The sequence below is a fragment of the Siphateles boraxobius genome, unplaced genomic scaffold (genome assembly GCF_051911475.1).
Source record: "Siphateles boraxobius isolate OS27281-9 unplaced genomic scaffold, OSU_SipBor_1 61, whole genome shotgun sequence".
Lineage (NCBI taxonomy): Eukaryota > Metazoa > Chordata > Actinopteri > Cypriniformes > Leuciscidae > Siphateles > Siphateles boraxobius.
In genome coordinates this window covers 11,374,740-11,396,451 of record NW_027509188.1, presented here as the reverse complement: position 1 = coordinate 11,396,451, position 21,712 = coordinate 11,374,740, and the positions used below count along the sequence as shown (strand labels likewise).

At 42.7% G+C, this 21,712-nt stretch overlaps 2 protein-coding genes across 2 annotated transcripts in view; both read right to left on the bottom strand.

The window, feature by feature from the left end:
- The window catches only part of LOC143718316 (tripartite motif-containing protein 16-like), a 145,666-nt gene that overhangs the window by 22,683 nt on the left and 101,271 nt on the right, over positions 1-21,712 (bottom strand). The gene's annotated exons all lie outside the window — the stretch shown is intronic.
- LOC143718317 (tripartite motif-containing protein 16-like) overlaps positions 1-21,712 on the bottom strand; it is a 58,987-nt gene that overhangs the window by 24,864 nt on the left and 12,411 nt on the right. The window contains exons 3-5 of the mRNA XM_077209374.1: positions 11,636-11,869; positions 9,626-9,785; positions 9,433-9,480 (exon numbers count right to left, since the gene is read on the bottom strand). Coding sequence (XP_077065489.1) covers positions 9,433-9,480; positions 9,626-9,785; positions 11,636-11,869 — 442 coding nt within the window. The remainder of the gene's footprint in view (positions 1-9,432; positions 9,481-9,625; positions 9,786-11,635; positions 11,870-21,712) is intronic.

Genomic DNA, 21,712 nt, shown 5'->3' with positions numbered 1-21,712 from the left:
AGGTAAAGTACAAGTTTTTATTAAACATGATGTGTTTTATAAACCAGCTGGTGGGCGTTGGCATGTTTGAATGGATTGCCTTAGATCATTTCCGTTTGTGATCATTGCGCTCTCCGTGCGCTTGTCACATTAGCAGAATAATGAGCTGAGAGAACGATAATGAGATCGGCTGACACCTCTCTCTTTTTTTGTAGATTACATAAACAGAATATATTTATTTTAGCTTTGAATTAGATATTTTAAAAGTAAAAACTTAAATGATTATAAAGATATATTACTCATGCTTGGGTGAATAGTATTCGCTGAGTTTTGTTTAAGTTTAGAGACGTGCTCCAGAAAAAAGGTTAACGGAGATGGAGAGACAGAAAGCGCACCCTGTTTATTTTCTTTATTTTACAAAAGCACAATGTTTTATTTTGATTATAAGTGGACACATAAAAAAATAGACATCAACAGTTTATTTTTTATATTTCTTAAGTCTGAATGACCAAAAATGACAGAGTATTTTAAGTCTATTTTCCTGCTATGTGAAAAAAATCTAGCAAAACGCACCGGCGCATTTCTCGACCCCAGAGGGTTAAATGTAAGCACTCTCCACGAAGATACTTCTTATCTACCTGCCACCCAAACCAAACTCACCTTTCATCCCAGAGATATCCAATCTTCTTTCAACCTTCTGTACAATGTCTGCCAATATCATCGTACTAGGAGATATGAATATCCATGTTAACTCCTCCACCTGCCGTTTCGCAGCAGAATTCCTCCAATTACTCGACTGTTTTAATCTGACACAACTTGTCGATGCCCCCACTCATACCAGGGGCCATACTCTCGACCTAGTCATTACAAACTCTGTTTATCTCAGCAATCTTTTGGTGTATGATCTGTGAGTTTCCGACCATAAGTCGCCAAAATCTGCTTCGGAAACCTGAAAAACATCAACCTAGAGACTATGGCATCCGACCTTCAACATCTCCTTTCTGTAAACTGTTCACAATCCATGGACTCAGTGGACAATTACAATAACACCCTCAGAAGCATTATGGATCTCCATGCCCCGATCAAAACCAGAACGGTCACTTTCGCCCGATCAGCCCCCTGGTACAATGATGAGTTGCGCAAAATGAAGGCGGCCGGCCGTGCCATTGAGAGGAGATACAAAATCACAGGTCTCTCTGTGCACAAGTTCGCTTTTCGGGAACACCAAAAGGTCTACTCAAAAGTCACTTACAAAGGCACGGTCACAATAGTCCCGGAAATTCCAAACAGCTATTCTCCACCATAAATGATCTACTCAAACCACAAACCCCCTCACTTATAGAAAATACAGAAGAGTACTGTAATCATTTTCTGGACTTTTTCAAAACAAAAATAGACTCAATTCATTCTACCTGTCCTGGATCCCTCACCACTATCCACCCTGACTTTTCACTCACAGCTTGCAATCTCCGACCCCCTACACTGCTTCCCAGAAATCACACAGCAAAAGGTTGAGAAGATAATCAAAAGGATGAAACCTACCACCTGTGCGCTCAACCCTTTTCCTACATCTCTAGTGAAAGTGAATATATCTGTCCTAAGCCCTCTGATCACCACTGTGATAATCGACTCCCTCCAGTCCGGCAAAGTTCCATCTGCCCTAAAAACTGCCATGATCAGACCACTTCTCAAAAAAAACACCCTTGATCCAGTTGTATTTGCAAACTACAGGCCCATTTCCAATCTCCCATTCCTCTCCAAAGTACTGGAAAAGGCTGTAGCCGCCCACCTACAGGAAAATCTCAAACACAACAATCTTTTCGAAAAATTCATGTCTGGTTTCCGCCATGCCCACAGCACGGAAACAGCCCTGGTTAGAGTCACAAACAACCTACGAATGACAGCTGATGCTGGTTCACCATCCCTCCTCATACTACTCAATCTGTCTGCTGCTTTCGACACAGTGGACCATGGCATACTCCTAAATCGTCCACACCAAACCACTGGAATCACTGACACTGCTCTTAACTGGTTTAAATCTTACCTCAGTAACAGAACAGAGTACATTTCACTCGGAAGTGCAAGGTCCCGGCAACACACAGCCACCTGCGGGGTCCCCCAGGGGTCAGTTCTTGGCTCTATCGTCTTCATCACTTACATCATCCCTCTCGGCCATGTCATTAGCCGCTATGGAGTCTCATTTGACTGCTATGCGGATGATACACAACTGTACTTGAAATCGGAAACAAACACCACTGCAATTTCACCAACATCACTTCCGTCTGCAACATTCACCGCCTGTTTGGAGGAGATAAAGGTGTGGATGAAACACAACTTCCTCCAGTTAAACAGCTCCAAAACAGAGGCAATTCTTGTTGGTACCCCACATCAAACCAAGTCTTCCTCCAAAACTGGCATAACTATCTCTGGTCATGACATTCCTCTCTCCACAACTGTCCCCAATCTTGGTGTAAGATTGGACCCACAACTCACATTCGAAACCCATATCAAAAATGTCTGCAAGATTTCCTTTTACCATCTCAGAAATATTGCAAAACTACATTCTACACTCATCTTAGCAGATGCTGAAAAACTTGCCCACGCCTTTGTCTCCTGCAGACTGGATTACTGTAATGAACTTCTAATCGGGATCCCTAACAAAAGCACGCAGAGACTGCAGTATGTTCAAAATAGTGCTGCAAGGATCCTGATGAGAGTGCGAAAATACGACCACATCACACCCATTCTCCATTCACTTCACTGGCTTCCTGTTTCCGCCAGGATTGAATATAAGATCTCCCTTCTTACCCACCAGTGCATCTATGGAAATGCCATCCCCCCCTCCCCCTATCTCCCCCATCCTTCTCCCCAAGACAAAGCTCAGCACCATGGGTGATCGGGCTTTCTGTTCTGCCGCTCCTCGGATCTGGAATGTCCTCCCTGACCGTCTGAGGGCACCTCAAACTATCGAGACTTTTAAAAAAGGACTAAAAACGTCTCGTTACGTATGTAACCCTAGTTCCCTGATAGGGAACGAGACGCTGCGTCAAGCTGTGGGAACCCCTCTGCGTGTGTGCGTCACGAAGCACCTATGGAATCAGTCCAATGGAGAGACGGAACGTCATAGGCGGGTGATGTCATCGACCAGGAAACTATAAAGCACCCCCAAAACACAAGCGTGACAGCTTCTGATAGGCCTGAAGGAAGCGCTAACGGGCATGCTGGGAGTATGGCAAAACGACGCAGCGTCTCGTTCCCTATCAGGGAACTAGGGTTACATACGTAACCGAGACGTTCCCTTTCAAGGGAACTCGAGCTGCGTCAAGCTGTGGGAACGCCAATACCCACGTCGCCATAGCAAATGACCGTCATGTGGGAACTAGCGCACAGAGGACGAGAGCACCTGCGCCCCAGGAGTGGAACTTAAGTCCAATTCATAGAACTTAACAAATGTATGCGGTGAGGACCACCCAGCCGCATCACAAACATCACTTAGCGATTCTCCTGACAACAATGCTTTAGAAGCAGCCATACTCCTAGTAGAGTGGGCTCGTACAGCCAAAGGTGAAGGCTGACCAGCCGACTCATAAGCAAGTGAGATGGCCTCAACCACCCACTTGCTCATTCTCTGTTTAGACGCGGGACACCCTTTCCTGGGTGGCCCAAAGCACACAAATAACTGTTCTGATTTCCTCCACAGGGCAGCTCTGTGGGCGTAAGCGTTTAACGCCCTAACCGGGCAGAGAAGGTTAAGTTTCTCCTGATCTGATGACACAAAAGGAGGAGGATAGAAAGCCTGCAGCACTGTAGGTCTAACAGCATTAGTAGGGACTTTAGGGACATAACCTGGTCTAGGGTATAGAAAAGCCTTAACCATACCAGGCGAAAACTCCAGGCACGAGGGTGCAACCGACAGGGCCTGCAAATCTCCGATTCTCTTAAGTGAGGAGATTGCAAGCAGAAAAAGAGTTTTATACGTGAGAAATTTCTCAGAAACTTCCTCAATTGGTTCAAAGGGGGCCAAAGAAAGGCCCTCTAGTACAATGGCCAAATCCCAAGTCGGCACCCTCGTACGAACTGCAGGCCTCAGCCTCGAAGTGCCACGAAGGAAGCGAGTTATAAGTGGGTGTCTCCCAAGAGAAACTCCACTGAAAGGGACATGCAAAGCAGCTAGTGCCGCCACATACACCTTTAGTGTGGAGGGGGATAACCCTGCAGAGAAACGCTCCTGCAGAAACTCCAGCACTGCACCCACTGGGCCGTTAACTGGGTCCTGCCGGTGTTCTGCACACCAAGAAGTGAAAAGTTTCCACTTCAGGGCATATAACTTCCTCGTGGACGGAGCTCTGGAGTGAAGGATGGTCTCAACAACCTCAGTTGAGAGATCAGATTCTATGAACTGGGCCCCCTCAGAGGCCAAGCCCACAGTTTCCACAACTCTGGGCGGGGGTGAAATATCGTACCGCCCTCCTGAGAGAGTAGATCACTCCTGATCGGAATCTCCAAGGGAGAGCCGTCCAGAAGAGATATTAGGTCCGCGAACCATACTCGGGCCGGCCAGAACGCGGCTACTAGAAGTAGGCTGACCCCGTCCCGGCGAACCCTCTCCATAACTCCTGGTAGCAGAGCAACCGGGGGAAAAGCATACAGACGTGACCTCGGACACGGCTGTACCAGAGCGTCCAACCCCAGAGGGGCTGGCTGACTGATGGAGAACCACAGATGACAGTGCGTTGTCTCCTTGGAAGCGAATAGGTCCACCTCGGCGCGACCGAAACTCAACCAAAGGAGCTCCACCACCTCGGGGTGGAGCCTCCATTCCCCCGGCCTCGGCCCCTGCCTCGACAGGGAGTCTGCTACCACATTCAAATAACCAGGAAGATACATAGCTCTCAGAGACCGTTACTTCCCCTGGGACCACAGGAGGATCTGACGGGCCAACTTGTAAAGTGGACGCGACCGCAGGCCCCCCTGATGATTTATATACGAGACCACCGACATGTTGTCTGACTGAACTAACACATGATGACCTCTGAGGTCTGTTAGGAAGTGTTTCAAAGCTTGGAACACCGTCAACATCTCTAGACAATTTATATGCCATGATAGATGATGGTCCTGCCACAGACCTTGGGCTGGACGACCACTCATGACCGCCCCCCACCCTGTGAGGGAAGCATCCGTCGTTAGCGTTACGCGACGACAAAGAGCCCCCAACACAGGCCCTTTGGATAGGAACCAGGTTTCTTTCCACATGACCAGAGCACGAAGGCAGCGCCGCCTGACTTTGATCGTGTGGAGGGGATTTCCCCTCGGGGAGAATCCCTTGGTCCGGAGCCACCACTGCACTGGTCTCATGTACAACAGGCCGCAAGGTATAACGTTGGACGCTGCTGCCATCAGACCCAACAGTGTCTGAAACTGTTTTACAGTGAGTAGCTGGCCTAGCTTTACTTGTTTCATAGCTGAAAGAATCGAAGCGATGCGGGTCGGAGAAAGTCGCGCCCGCATCGAGATCGAATCCCAAACGACACCCAGAAAAATGGTCTTCTGAGAAGGAGATAATACACTTTTCTTTGCGTTCAGCCTCAACCCCAACTTTCTCATATGAGCGAGAACAACATCTCGATGCTGAACCGCCATCTGCTCTGTCTGAGCTAAAATCAACCAATCGTCGATGTAATTGAGGATACGAATGCCCTGAAACCTCAGGGGCGCTAAAGCTGCATCCATGCATTTCGTGAAAGTGGGGGGAGATAAAGCTAGGCCAAATGGAAGAACCCTGTACTGCCTCGCCCCCGAAGGCGAACCTCAGGAACTTCCTGTGTTGTGGAAGGATGGAAATATGGAAGTACGCGTCCTTCAGATCTATCGTGACAAACCAGTCCTCGGATCTGATTTGTGACACGATCTGCTTGATAGTGAGCATCTTGAATTTTAGCTTCCCTACCGACAATTCAACAGGCGCAGATCTAAAATTGGACGCAACCCCCCATCCTTCTTTGGAACGATGAAATATCGGCTGTAAAAACCTGACTCCAACCTGGGAGGAGGAACCCGTTCTATAGCCCCCTTTTGAAGGAGCGCTTTCACCTCTTGTTCCATTATCAGAGCCTGCTCGGGGCCCACCACTGTGGGCAGAACCCCTCTGAATTTTGGTGGACGACACCTGAATTGGATAGTATAACCCTTTTTTACTGTGTGCAGAACCCACTGAGATATTTTTGGAAGGCTTTTCCACTCTGCCAGAAATACTACTAAGGGTACCAGTCTCTCGAGACTGGCCTCTGGTGTAACTTGAGCAGCAAACACAGCGCCCTGTAGCTGCGCACCGGCAGGGAACGACTGGCTTAACTGCTCTGAGACCCTCCTCAGAGGGGGCGAGCGTCCCTCGGGAAAGCGCTCGCTGGGACCGTCTGTGCCCCGGCATGAAGGCGGGGTAGGCAGAACGGGCCCCTGAGGGCACCGAATAAGAGTGGGCATCGTGTAATGCGGTGAACACCTCTCTCCCACGGCAGGGACCACCCTCAGCATTTCCTCTTTGCCGAAGCCTTCTTAGCCATAATAACTGTCCTCAGATCAGTTTTGCCAAAAGACTTCGGCTGAGAGTGCCGCGTCTGGTCCCACTGTTTGGAAGGGGGAGCGCGAGACGCGACACTCTGCTTCTGTTGCGCCCTATGTGAGGAGCTGACTGACGGCCTGGACTGCTCCCGCCCAGCAGTACCGGGGACATGAATTTTAAGAGGCATAAATTTCTCAAACGCTGCCGACTGTTTCTTCTCTTCCTGAAATCTATCTATGACAGTATTTACAGAATCACCAAAAAGACCATGAGGAGAGAGCGGAGCGTCCAAAAGAAAAGCTTTGTCTTTTTCTTTCATACCAGAGAGATTTAACCATAGATGCCTCTCTGCGGCCACCAGGGCTGCCATAGTACGGCCCATTAGCTTGGCCGACTCCTTGGTGGCGCGCAGAGATAAATCTGCAGCCTGACGCAGTTCGCGAACTACGTCAGTGCTGACCTCTTGAGTGTCACTCACATCCTTTAATAAGTCAGCCTGGTATGCCTGCAAGTTGGACATCGTGTGCAGGCACGCCGAGGCTTGACCGGCCGCCGAATACGCCTTACCCACTAAAGCTGACGTACTTCTAAGAGGCTTAGAGGGTAAAAGTGAAGGCAAAAATCTTTCATCTAATTTAGATTTTTCTCTAGCCTCCTGCCTAACAGCTGGCCACTCGATGCTTAATTTAGAAACAGCACGAGTGAGCACCTCCATAAGCTCCTCACTTTCGGGAGAGCGAGATGGCGAATCATCGACATCTCCCGCATCCAGACTAACAACGTCCAGATCCTCAGAACTGGATAGTTGCAGTACTGGGGCCTCAGTTTGGGGGGAAGAAACCGCAGAGCGTGCTTCCGAACCCGAGACTGAGGCACTGGTTCTAACAGGTAAGGGCTGAGATAGGGCAGAGCCCGTCTCAAGCCCCGCTGTTAGATCCATCTGCGATCTGCAGATGGATGGAATGACGTCGCCGCTCAGCCTCGGCATAAGCGGGACCCGATCCGCGGGGATCGCGAACCGAACCACTCTCCTCAAAGAGTGATCGGCGGGAGCGGAGCGTTCTAAGAGGCAAACGCTCGCAATGCTCACAATCAGCCCCCTCGAGAGCTGACTGGGCATGTGTCTGGCTTAGTGACAGACAAAAACACTTGAGACAGATCCACATATAGCGCTTACTGAAGGCAAAGAAGTGTCGCGCTTGTGTTTTGGGGGTGCTTTATAGTTTCCTGGTCGATGACGTCACCCGCCTATGACGTTCCGTCTCTCCATTGGACTGATTCCATACGTGCTTCATGATGCACACACGCAGAGGCGTTCCCACAGCTTGACGCAGCTCGAGTTCCCTTGAAAGGGAACATTTCTTTTTAGGAGAACTTTTGACTTTTAACCACCACGTCTATTTTGTACCATGCTTCACCTTGAGATTTGCTCTAGATGTAAGGTGGGTTACAAATAAAATCTATTATTATTATTATTATTATATAAAAAATACCCCGGATCAAAACCAATTGTCAAAATGACGGATCATTTCCAGGTCAATAGGTCAAAACTATGTGTCAACTTGATACATCATGACCCGGTCAACAGTCCAAAGGTTAATCACTAGACCCGCCCACCAATCAACCTGCATTCCAGTCAGGGTGCGTTTTATCGCGGCTGCAGTGCTGTTCTGTTTCCAAGATAATTTGAGTTTTTTGTTTTTGTTTTCCAACTCTTTTGTTTTCTGGTTTGTAGTGGACCTTTTTTACTTTTAGGATCGTTCCTGGAGATATGAATTGTCTGTTGTTTTCCTTCCATTCATTCTAATCATTTTCTTTGTTTCTTTAGTTTTACTTAACTAGGTTTATTTTCTCATTGCATTATATTTGATCTGCTATTTTTTTTAAAGTTGCGTTTTCTTCATTGATATTTTTGTTGCCTTTTGTCTTTGCTTTAAGCAACTGGTTATTTACTTTACTTACTAGTGGCAACATTTATTTTTCCTTTATTTGTGATTGACTAAGAGTTGTATACGCAACCCATAAAAAGTGATTTATTTATTTTAATGTACATCTTTTTGTGTGTTGGCAGGACTTGAGCAATGGGGGCAGAGGACTGCCTTATTTAGGTGGTGTTATCTTCCTCACCGTGTGTTGTGACCACCTCACCATGTGCTGTGATTGGTATTAACCCCTGTGTGTGTGTGTGTGTGTGTGTGTGTGTGTGTGTGTGTGTGTGTGTGTGTGTGTGTGTGTGTGTGTGTGTGTGTGTGCACAGTGAAGTGCAGTGAAATTTTGATGTTAGTGTTTGGAATGATTTTCACAGAAAATTCACGGAAAAAAAGAAAAGGGTTTGGGTGAAGTCGTGGATCCTCCATCTGCTGTCCACATCAACTTCACTCTGTGCTGCGCCATGACTGCGTTTGTTATACTTCCGTCTTCCAACATCTCGCTTTCTGATTAGATATTGTTTCGTTTCACGTGATAATCTCCAGAGCGCGCGTTTGTCCTCGGGGTTCCCCCCACACATTAGGATTTCTGATTCGCGATCGGGGCAGCTCTGAGGTTCTTCCGAGCAGGTTCGGACACTCTTAACACACCTCACACCAAGGGAGAATCTGATAAAATAATCTGTTGAACCAAGATAATCGGGACATATCTAGTATTGTCGGAAGGGGGGAAATCGGACCCAAATCAGCCCGATTATCTTTTGGTGTGTACCCAGCATTACTGCCCTCGTCTCACCAGCCACAAATATATCAGCAGTGTCTCAATACAGTTCACCAGATATTCTGTGCAAACCATCATTTACATGATCAACTCTAAAACTCTTCTGTCATGTTTTCTTTCACCTTCTACAGGAACAACATGAACACACACAATGAGTTTTTCTGCTTGTTTTCTTAGTGACTTACATTGTAGGAAGTCGTTTCTGGTCTTGGGAACAACGTTGGTGAAAGTGACTGTGGAAATCAACAGACAGGAGGAGTGTGATTATCATATCAAGAGAAAATTATCCCTGCATCTGTTCCTAAGACATTTTTAATATGATCTTCTACATGATATGAGATGATGGAGGACCATTTCTGAGAGCAGACAGGACTTTACCTCTGTCAGAGAGCTTCTTCAGCTCCTCTTTGCAGAAATCCTCCAGTTTGTATTTCAGCTGATGGACAGATTCTCTCACGCCATCAAAAGAGGAGAGAGAACTGAAGGGATTGTCATTTACGTCTGTAGATTCAGGGGCAGTTGAGAGAGACTGGATACTCTATAGAAAACAGAAATCAAAGCTCATCACCTCCACACTTCATCAATAACCTGCACTACTGTCAGATTTGTGTGGCTCTTGTTGATCTTTAGTAATTATCGTCAATCCAGCCCTTCTCATATTCATTGTATGACATTAGAGCTACAAATTCTAGCGTTTGCCATTTACACTATATGTGAACTTTCTATGAAGTAATTTGGATCATAAAGAATCTGCCAATAACATAAACGTAAAAGATCAAGCGCATCAGTGGTGTCAGATTGAGGGCTGTTTCTAGACAGAGGTGAAATAGTTATATTATAAATATATTTATCTATAATTATATAAATTATATATTTAAAAAATGAATGACAGCAACAGCAAAATACAACAAAATAGTTGGGTTGGTAATAACCACATTTTTAAACAAACATTTGTCCAGAAACCATGAAAGTGATCCCTTCCCAGATCTAAGGGTCAGTAATATACCAACATATATCTAATATGAAATATTTTAAATAATCATAACCTTATCAGCTAACACTTTACAATAATGTTCAGTTAAAAGTTTTTAGTCAATGTTGAACTAATCATTTACAAAACATGACTATACATTCATAAATTTATGCATTATGCATCTTAAAAATAGTGCTTCAGCAGACCTGCATGTTTGCCTTACAACTTCATGATAAATCAATAAATTATAAACTACGGTGACCGGGAGGGGACATGTTTGGTTCACTTAGTTTTGTTGTGGCCACGAGTAATTCATTCGTGGGAAAGTCATATTTGTCATGATCCCTTCTCCATTGGGTCATTTGATGGGGTGTTAGGACACCATTAGGTCACTGGATGGAGTTTTTCGGTTCCTTGCCACTGTTGCCTTTGGCTTGCTCAGTTGGGGATATTCAAATTAATTAACCAATCATACCATTGATTAGCTCTACCAAACTTGGATGTCTTTTTTTTCCAGTAATAAACAAACATTGTTAAGTTGTTTTGATTGATACTGTGAAGCAGCTTTGATACAATCTGTATTGTGAAAAGCGCTATATAAATATATTTGACTTGACTTGACTATTTGACATGATCTGTTTGATTATTTCATGATTTACTATTTTTTGTCATGGTTGCGGATCTGTAGATAGTTGTGATTGTTTGTGTGCTGTCACCTGTGTTGCTGGGCAACCCCTGATCACCCACATAGAAGGAAATGAATAGTTGAATAAAGTCGTAATTTTTGTTTGTTTTTTGTGCACAAAACGTTTTCTCGTCGCTTGATAAACTTATGGTAGAGCCACTGTACTCACTTGGACTATTTTAACGATGTCTTTAATAACTTTTCTGGGCCGGCAAGTTTCGATCCCTTAGGAGCCTATGGAGGAGTGATCCAGCTCTCAGATTTTATCAAAAATATCTTAATTTGTGTTCCGAAGATGAATGAAAGTCTTACGGGGTTGGAACAACATGAGGGTGAGTAATTACTGACAGGATTTTCATTTTTGGGTGAACTATCCATTTAAGCATACAGTCTTCTAATACTCTAATGACAGTTAGTTTACATGTATTTTCAAAGTTACTTATAGTTAGTAGAATGTCTAAAGTGGACTATCAAAATAAAGTGTTACCAAAAAGATCATATGTTCTGGAAGTTTTTAACTGTTCTTTGCACTAGTGGAGCTTGGCAGCTAAATATATATATCCCAGAAGAAAGAGCTCAGAACATGTTTCCTAAGAGATTTCCAGAGATGAAATGCATTCATAAGTGTTGTCTATTTTAAAGCAAGCTGATCAGATGAGAATCTACCTAAAGATATATATAGTCTCTTGCTCAAGTTCACTATGATCCTGTTCTTCTAGATCTCTGTTACCTGCAGGAAATGGATGTGATCCTGTGTGTGTGAAAGCTGCTCCAGCTCAGCGTCTCTCCTCCTCAGATCATTGATCTCCTGCTCCACTTGCTCCAGTCGTTCTTCAGCTCGACTCACTGCAGTCTTTTCCTGATCTCTGATCTTCTGTGTCGCCTCAGAGCGGCTTCTCTTAATGGAGCGGATGAGCTCAGTGAAGATCCTCTCACTGTCCTCCACTATTGTCTGTGCAGAGCGCTGTTAGGACACACATCACAATCACACAGTGAGCTTCAGTGAGTCCTGACCAGTGTTGGGGAGTAACGGAATACATGTACCGGCGTTACGTATTCAGAATACAAATTATGAGTATCTGTATTCTGTTACAGTTACAATTTAAATAGTTGGTATATAGAATACAGTTACATTGTTGAAATCAATGGATTACATTACAATACTTCTCTGTTTCACGAGTTTATTCACTCTCTCAATAAATTCAGGCCACTCAGCTTTTCCCACAAGCCCCAATGTGAAAACGGAAAAATGCGCGGTTTGCGTGATCAGTCACAATGGAGAGGAGCAGCGGGAGCTAGAGTAGAGATGGAGCCGGAACAACAGAGACAGGGCAAGAATGCGTTTCTATCTTGGAAATTCAAACAGCATTTCACATTCAAGAAAGAGAAGGGAGAACGAAATATAGCCTAACTGTGCTGTTCAACCTCTGCTTTCCAGCAACCAACCTCCTTTCAGCGTCCAAAGACTCCACCTCCAACCTGAAGAAGCATCTTAAAGTAAGTTATTTTCAGGTTTAGTCGTCTGCTTTGGTTTTACTCATGGAGGACCAAGTAAAAGAAGCAACACTCATTATTTTACTACTTCTTCCAGCGTACGTGCATGAGTTCTGACAACTTTGCGTAGCTCATAAAAAAAACACTTACTGTGTTGCTCTGATTGGTTGTAGGTCTATCCAATTGAGTGCAGAATTTTTTTTCCCCCTGGTTCGGTTAAGGCACGCCTCATAATCAAAGCCCTATGGAGCAGTATCAAACTCACATTCTGACTAGAATATGAGTATGACGAAGTCAGGCTACGGTTTCCCTAACCTAAAATACAATCTTAAAGGTGCAGTGTGTATTTTTTAGCGACATCTAGCGGTTCAGTTGCGAGTTGCACTAAGGGCTCAGCCCACTGCTCACCCCTCCGTTTTGAAGAAGCTACAGTGGCTAAATCGGGACAAACATATCGTCGTCTGAGACAGCAGAGAATAGCCAGAGTAAGCCAAGAGTGTGTAACATTGTCACTGTTTCTGTACCACACAGTCCATTATAAACCACATCATGGATAAAGTTTACAAAGTCATAGTCAGGTGAGGATCAAGGGTCTTAATATATAATATAATAATAGTAATCAGCTGATTGTCTCACAAACGTAACCAGCACATTTCTCCCCACATAGCAAACCCATAATACAGCGAGGGAGAAGAACCACATGAAACTATGCAACTATATATTTTTTCTAACAGGGTAGTTAAAGTTTAGCTGACTAATATGAGCTGTTACTGTAGCTGAGCTGGTTAAAGCGTAAAGCCTTGTTTTAACTCGACACGTCCGCATGAGCCCAAAGGTGCATGCGGCAAAAATGACATGATTGTAACAGCGCGCGCGCCTCCGCATCCCCTAGACACCATTTACTACACACAATACACAATAGGCTCTTTTTCTCTGATTTTGAAAACTCTTCGCGATCGACTTAAAATGTTTCCAAGATCGACTGGTCGATCGCGATCAACTTAAAATGTTTCCAAGATCGACTGGTCGATCGCGATCGACGGGTTGTTGATTCCTGTAACGTTACTGTTTTACGGTCAATGACAAGAGTACTGATCAGCTGTCTCACAAACGTAACCAGCACATTTATCCCCACATAGCAAAGCCATAACACAGCGAGGGAGAAGAACTAAGTTACATGAAACAATCCAACTACATATTTTACACCACTGACAAGGGAAAAGTCACTACTCACGGTGTTTATGGCTAGCTTCTAGCTTTCTGCGGCTTCTCTTTCAAGGTAGTGACGAAACGCGCTCTGTAACGCTGTTTGTTCGCTGTCAGTTACGGTAGAAACATGACGTCACAAAATGTCGACCTTCATAGAAGGGGGCGCCCGCGGTTATGTAGATATAAATGTCTCATTCTAAGGTAATAAAAACATTTTGGCTTATTAAGTAAGTCAAGTCAAGTCATCCTCATTTATATAGCGCTTTTAACAATGTAGATTGTTTCAAAGCAGCTTTACAGAGATAAACATATAATTTAAGGTAACAGAGATTGGTTTGGTTTTATAGTGGCTCTTGAAAAATGTTTTTTCCAGCTAAAGTTAGTTTTGATTGATTCACTTCCGTCTAAATGATAGTTTGTTATTAAATTAGGGGCCGCTAAGAAGACACCGTTCACTCTAAACAGACTTTAAACGCTAACCTGTGATAGACGCTGATGGCGTTCACATGCGCATTAAGAATTGATTCTATAGTTATGTGCGTTTGAATATATGTGCGCTGGTTTGTAATTCCTTACAAACCATGCCTAAACAAACTACTTGTCTTGTCTATAAATTTTGATGCAGAATTTTATTTTATCTTATCACTTTGGGTAGGTACGCGAACCGAAAAATTCCACAACGCTTTATCTGTAGAGTGGTATAGGGATCCTCAATAGGGAGAGGCTAGTTGGCACTTGGCACAACTCAGCCTAGTATCTAGGCTGACTACGTCAGACTTCCACTCAAATTCCACTAAGTTGTTAATACTCCACTGAAAACATAGTTATGGATGTCATATTGCATTTCTGTTAACAGATACTCAAAATCTTTACACATTGCACCTTTAAAATCCGTGATTTGCGTCTATTTCACGGCTCTCAGCCCGCCCTCTGTTCGTTGATTGGCCGGCTGTTTTCAGGCAGGAGGAAAACTGAGAGACAGGTCGCTATCTCAGACTGAGTACAGAAGCGAACTGAATTTGAGTGGAAGTCTGACGTAGTCAGGCTAGATACTAGGCTGAGTTGTGATTAAGATATTAAATAATCCTTTCACAGGTCTGCATCTGGCGTGTGTTTACATTATACACATAAAGTTTGAAGCAAATCTGGTAAAAATAAGAGGTTGATTTAAAAGCATTTTGAAAGTGACACACTTCCTGCTGCCAGTTGGTGGCGCTATAACTTTGACTCATAAGAATAGTCGTATCCATGTGATCGGCCTCTTACAATGAACACACTGCTGAAGTTTCATCAAGATCAATTAATGTATAAAGAAAAAATATATCTAAAAAAAAAAAAAATATATATATATATATATATATAAATATAGCCGCGAACAGCGATTGCGGGCCCAAGCCGGTGGCACCGCCACCCCGGTGCCTTTAGGTAACTAAAGTAACCGGGGTTGCGGTACCACCAGCTTGGGCCCGCAATCGCTGCTCGTGGCTATATTTATATATATATATATATATATTTTATATATATTTTTTCTTTATACATTAATTGATCTTGATGAAACTTCAGCAAGCCTCCGGCTTTGGCCCTTCATCGCTGCTCGCAGCTATATATATATATATATATATATATATATATATATAAAAAAAGAAGCAGGTGGCACCGCCACCCTGGTGCCTTTAGGGTTATTGTGCACGATGTGCAAAAACGTAACCCTGGTTTGATTGTCGAAAAGAAGTGTGCTGTAGAGCTTGCATCAGTTTGGGTGCATCAAGTGCACATTGAGGGCACATATCAACCACGAAGTATGCGTGAGCAACCTTCTGAAACCTAAAATGAAAAATGAGACACCTCATCCATGGGTCCCATGGATTTAACGGACACATGACACAAGTACACAGGACCGAGTATTCATATGAAGTGTGCCATTTGGGACAGGGCCTATGATCGTGAACCACAATAGCCACATATATGAGATAATTTAAATATAGAATAATTTTTAATGTCATAGGATGTCATAGCTCAATATGTTTTTCAGCACTTAAATGTGTAAATATAGAAGCCCAGTATTTATCTGGAGGTCTTTGTACAGGTTTATTAATGTAATTATATTTTACACTTCTGTGTCCTATGATATGCAATGGAAGTGAATTTTAATGTTTAACATGGGTGTATTCACAACACATAGCATACGATATAATATATTATATCTTAAGATTATTAATCATTATGTTGTCTCTGCCTTTTCTGTTTTAATGATATTCAGAACAGAAAATATAAATGTTCCTTAATTTTAATTAACACTAACTTTATTCTCATATTCCATATAAAATGATTTCCGCGCCTCTCTCTCTCTCTCTCACACACACACACAAACACACAGTTCGATCGCGCCTGCGCCTCTCTCACTCACTCACTCACACACACACACACACACACATAGTTCGATCGCGCCCGCGCCCCCCCATATTTCATATTTCTGAATGTTAGATAGCCTAATTAAATCCGTGTTCAATATTGCAAGATAATAACAGGCATTGCCTGAGTTAAATACAGTGCAAGTGCACTAGTTTTCAACAATTTTTCTTTGTTAAACTTTAATGGTGTATTGTTTGAAACACTTTGACAGTTTTATTAATACAGTTTATTTAATACAAACTAAATTTGTGAATGTGTCATTAACTATAATTGCAGTACAGGAATTTCATAAATCGCCATACATCTTTCTGTTAAAACAGCCTACTGCAACTCAGTTATTTTTGTCCAAAATCCCTTATTGAGATCATAAAACACTCTTCATTTAGCCTTCAACAGCATCTTCAACTAAAACAATGCACAGTCATTTAAGACAATATATATAGCCTATTTTTTTAAATGAACAATTTAAAACTTTCGCTCCACCAGTTGTATCAAAAACTCATACAGTGATAATACAGTAATTAAGTCATAAACATTTCCAATATTTTTTATTTTGTAACCCTTTTTGATTTGCAAGTAGCCAAGCATGTATTTCGTCCGAGGAAAATAATTACACGCATGCTCAGTATCTCCATCTCATCGGTTCCCAGCGCGTCCGAAAGAAACCGTTTTTGGTTCAGTCAGTGAGTGTACTGGTGATTCGATTTCGAAAAACGTGCTGCAGGCGCTGCTGTACCTGTGCGTTCGGTTCGGTAGTACGCGCATGTGCAGTATCAGCTGCTTGTGCTCATCACTTCTCTCCTCAGCACGTCCCAGTTCAGTGAATGTTGGATTTACTGGAGTAAAATATACTCCGGGATATTGGTTTATTTCGAGTCCGAGGGACTGTCAGGCATGTCTGAAAGTGAGTAACTTTAGTAACTTGTGGATCAGCACTGACGCAAGACGCGAACTGTTTCGAACGATTCAGTCCGATTTAGTGTACTGGTTCGACCGGTTCACTAAAAAGAACCGGTACAAAAGAACGATTCGTTCACGAACCGGCCATCACTAACACACAGTTCGATCGCGCCACCGCGCATCTCTCACGCGCACACACTCCACCTTGAGAGAGAGGCGCGCGCGATCGAACTGTGTGTGTGTGTGTGTATGTGTGTGTGCGTGTGTGAGAGAGAGATGCGCAGGCGCGATCGAAAAGTGTGTGCGTGTGCGTGCGTGTGTGTGTGTGTGTGTGTGTGTGTGTGTGTGAACAGTGGAAACATACTCCGTCATTTTTTTTCATACAGGACATCATTCAGACTGCAAACTGTTTACTTATATATGTGTACACTCCCAATAAAACACAACATCCTCAGTCACATATGCAATATATTTATATATAAATATAATTTTGGACACAAGATGGCAGTAAATCCCTATTTATGATTTTGTGTTTAAACTATCACCCGAAGAGACCCCCTCCCTCCCCCTCCCCCTCCCCACACAGACACACACAAACAGATTGGCAGGGGACACTCTCTGTCAGAGAGAGGGAGAGAAAATGCTTAGAAATCCAGAGCAAGCGTTCACCAAACAACCCATAATAGCCGATTTCCTGTTGGGCTGGCGTAAAACTTGACCGAGGGAAAGTTGTTCGGCCCGATGAGATCTATATGTGTACCGAGTTTCATATTATTACATGCAAGTGTGTTTGATTTATGGACAAGTGTTCAAATCCCATTCCAAGGGGCGCTGTCGAGCCCCTCTGCCACGCCCGGGTACCAGCTTCAGCCCGGCCCTAATGGCTGCGGGTTCTGACCCGTGTGCAAAGTTTCAAGAGTTTTCGAGCATGTTAAGGGCCCCAAAAGACCCTGAAACCTTGAAAAACAAGAATTAAAAGTATTCTCACTCAGCAGACAAATACCCACCCCCCACCCCCCCACCCCTTCCCCTCTCCCTCTCACAGAGAATTCTTCAAGACATCCACATTCAAACCAAAATATCTGACTTCCTGTTGGTCGGAGCTAATGACTTTAAATTAGAAAGTTGTCCGGCTTGAAGACTACGATATACATACCGAGTTTTTTTACTGTAGATAAAACTTACCCCCCCACTTTTGTCAAAAGGGGGCGCTACTGAGCCCCTGTACCACGCCCGTTTCTGAAACTTTGCACGTCTACTAGGTAATAAATGAGATGTGTCTGTCGAGTTTCATGCAATTTGAAGAATGTTAAGAGTCTCAAAAGCATCCAAAAAGAATATTAAAGTTTGATGCATTGCCATGGCAACAGTATTTAAGATATCTATAGATAGGGGGTGGTGATGGCGCAGTGGATAAGACACATGCCTTTGGTGTGAGAGACCTGGGTGCCTTTGGTGTTCGAATCCACTGTGAGACACCAATGTGTCTCTGAGCAAGACACTTAACCCCTAGTTGCTCCAGAGGCGTGCGACCTCTGAAATATAGCAATTGTAAGTCGCTTTGGATAAAAGCGTCAGCTAAATGAATAAATGTAAATATCAATAATCCTTTCACAGGTCTGCATCTGGCATGTGTTTACATTATACACATAAAGTTTGAAGCAAATCGGGTAAAAATAAGAGGGTGATTTAAAAGCATTTTGAAAGTGACACACTTCCTGCTGCCAGTTGGTGGCGCTATAACTTTGACTCACAATAGTCGCATCCTTGTGACCGGCCTCTTACAACGAACACACTGCTGAAGTTTCATCAATATCAATTAATGTATAAAGAAGTTATAACACACTTCCTGTTTCCATTATTTGCCACATATTCGTTTCATCGCCACGGCCAAACCGTTCGAGATATCAAAAATCCCCTGGCAATTTTTCATCCTCAATGTCTTGACTTCATGCACACCGAGTTTGGTGATGATCGGGTGAATTCCCTAGGAGAAGTGTTTCAAATTCCTGAGCTTGCATTTCCAAACAACCCTAAATAGCCGACTTCCTGTTGGGCTGACGTAAAACTTAGAGCACAAAAGTTGTTTGGCCCGATGAGATCTATATGCGCTGTCGAGCCCCCCTGCCACACCCGGGTACCAGCTTCAGCCCGGCCCTGATGGCCGCAGGTTCCGACCCGTGTGCAAAGTTTCAAGAGTTTTCGAGCATGTTAAGGGCCCCAAAAGTGCCCAAAAGGTAGTAAAATAATAATAATAATAATAATAATAATAATAATAAGAAGAAGAAGAAGAAGAAGAATCCTTACACTCTCAGAAAAAAAGGTACGGGATGGTACAAATAATGTTCCTTGAAGAACATATTTGTACCTTTTTTAATAATTGTACCCTAAATGGTACAGAAAAGACCTATGATGATACTGTTTGGTACCTTTTAAGGTACAACTGAAATGAAGGTACAAAATTGTTCTCACATCAAGGGTACATTAACCTTGATAGACAACTCCCTTATTATTACATTTGCAAATAGCATACAATCTCTATGAAAGAAAATTATGAAATAGTAACGTTATGAATAATTTCCATAGTAAAATATCTAAATTAACTACAACTGGCTTAAATGTGCATTATCATAACAGTTCTGAAAAAATAGTGCCAAAAACATGTGAAAACCACAAGGAAGCAGGTTTTGTGATATTTATAAAACAAAATACTTCATGCAGTGTTTTAATTAATATTTTCATAGATAAAATACATTTACATTTAAGACATAATTTGCATCCATCCACAGAATGTGTCGTTTGCTTTCCACTGCATTCCGGCCAATTTACTGTTTCATGCACAATTGGTTGGTGTGTTAGATAATATGCATAGCAACAAGACACTGATTGACACTACTCAAATCGAAATTAGCTAACGTTACTTAAATCTAGCATAACCTATACGACGGCACCCAATGCTGTTAGCCATTTGTGTAGACTTTTTGAACTTTTTAAAGCAGTTAATTAATTTAATATTAAGTAATTTCGGGTGCATACACAATATGGCATTTGTTCTTCACTGCCCACTATATAACGTCGTTAACTGTTAACTGTTAGGCATAGCAACACGCACCGATTGGCCGAAGAATTTTCAAACAGAACGGAGAGCGGGAAGCAGACAGACAACCATGGCTTTGTCGTCGTTGTCATCAGAAGAACTCCTATTAAAATTAACAGAGGCCGGACTCGAATTCTCAGAGGAAGAAAAGACAAAATTCAAAGGTGAGTTTTATGTTTAATCAAATCAAAAATCTATTAAATGTTACAACTATTTAAGCATGGCATTAGCAAGTGTATTTAGCTTAATTATGAATGAATCGAGTGGTATTAAGTTATCCGTCCGCTTATAGTTTAAAGTGATTTAGTTCGTGTGCTGCAAGTTTAAAGTAACGTTAACTTGCATAAACTTATTCGGCGGTAAGTTAAAGTTAGTGTAACGTTTGACATTCATTAGACATACGGTTTCATACCCATTAAACTGCGTGTTTCATGTTTTCATCCCAAACCAACTCTAGTAGAAGTCACGAATAACTTTAACTTTATGTCCGTCTAGTGCATGTTCACAAAGTATATCTTGCAAAAGTACAGACAAACTTGAGACTCGTGTTCTTTTTGGTGTGCACATCACTCTTCCCCTGTGTTTAAAATAATGTGATTAACATTACCTGATTCTGCCATCTATAACGTTAAGTCATATACATTTCATTAATTGTATTAGAGAAGTTTTTTGAAACTCAGCAAATGTCTCTTTGACTCTTAGATTTTGAAGTTGATGGGGAAACTGTCAGTGCTGGTCTCACGGATCACATGATAGCACAGCTTTTTGAGAAGTCTTTTAAGAAACAAGTTAAATTTATCAAACTTATCCAACAACTTAAAGAGAGCCAGAGTGAAGAACTATATGAAAGTCTGACTACACCTTCAGCTGTGAGGCAAGTATTATCATTTGAGGTCTTTTTTAATTTATTTATGTTCCCTTATATTTTCTTCTGATGAGCACAAAGGTTGAAAGTCCTTTTTTTTTTTTTTTTGCCAAAATAACATTGATGTCAATCTTGATAAAGCACAGTAAAACTGCACTTCAAATTGAAGTCTGAAAGATTTGACACTTTATTGAAAGTCTCTTCACCCAAAACTCTTGATGCTTCAAAACGTCCATAAAGAGATCGTAAAATAAGTCAGAATTAATTAAGTAGCCAAGGTTACTTAGTTAATTCATTTGTTTATTTAAAATCTGGCAATTATTTTATGTTACAAAAAGTGCACAGTACTGCTAATTTTATTTGTTTTTTCTTGGTTTCGACATACAACTCTGTGAAATAATTTCAGTGTGTGTGAGTAACATTCCAGGACATTTTAACAATGCTGTTAAAATTCCGAGATCATTTTGGTCACTTTTGTCATGATCCTGGTTCTCTTCTCGTGTTTTATTGGTCTCTGTCTCCCTCTTCTGGTCATTCTCTGTCTCTGTTCCCTCTAGTCCGCTCTCACTTACTACTTATCTTCCCCAGCTGTTTCTCATTCTCTCATTATCGCACCTGTTCTCTATTTTCTATCATTAGCTACTCTCTATTTCTAGTCTCTCGTGTTTCTCTCTAGTTTGTCGGATTATTGTTGACCGTCATGTTCGTACCGCTGATGATTTCTCTTGTCGAATGTTCTGTTCAGTCTAGTCCAGTTGTCTGAGATCTACCTGCATCTATACCAGTTCTGAGCGGTTACCTGAGTAGGGTCCAGAGGACGTGTGAGGGAT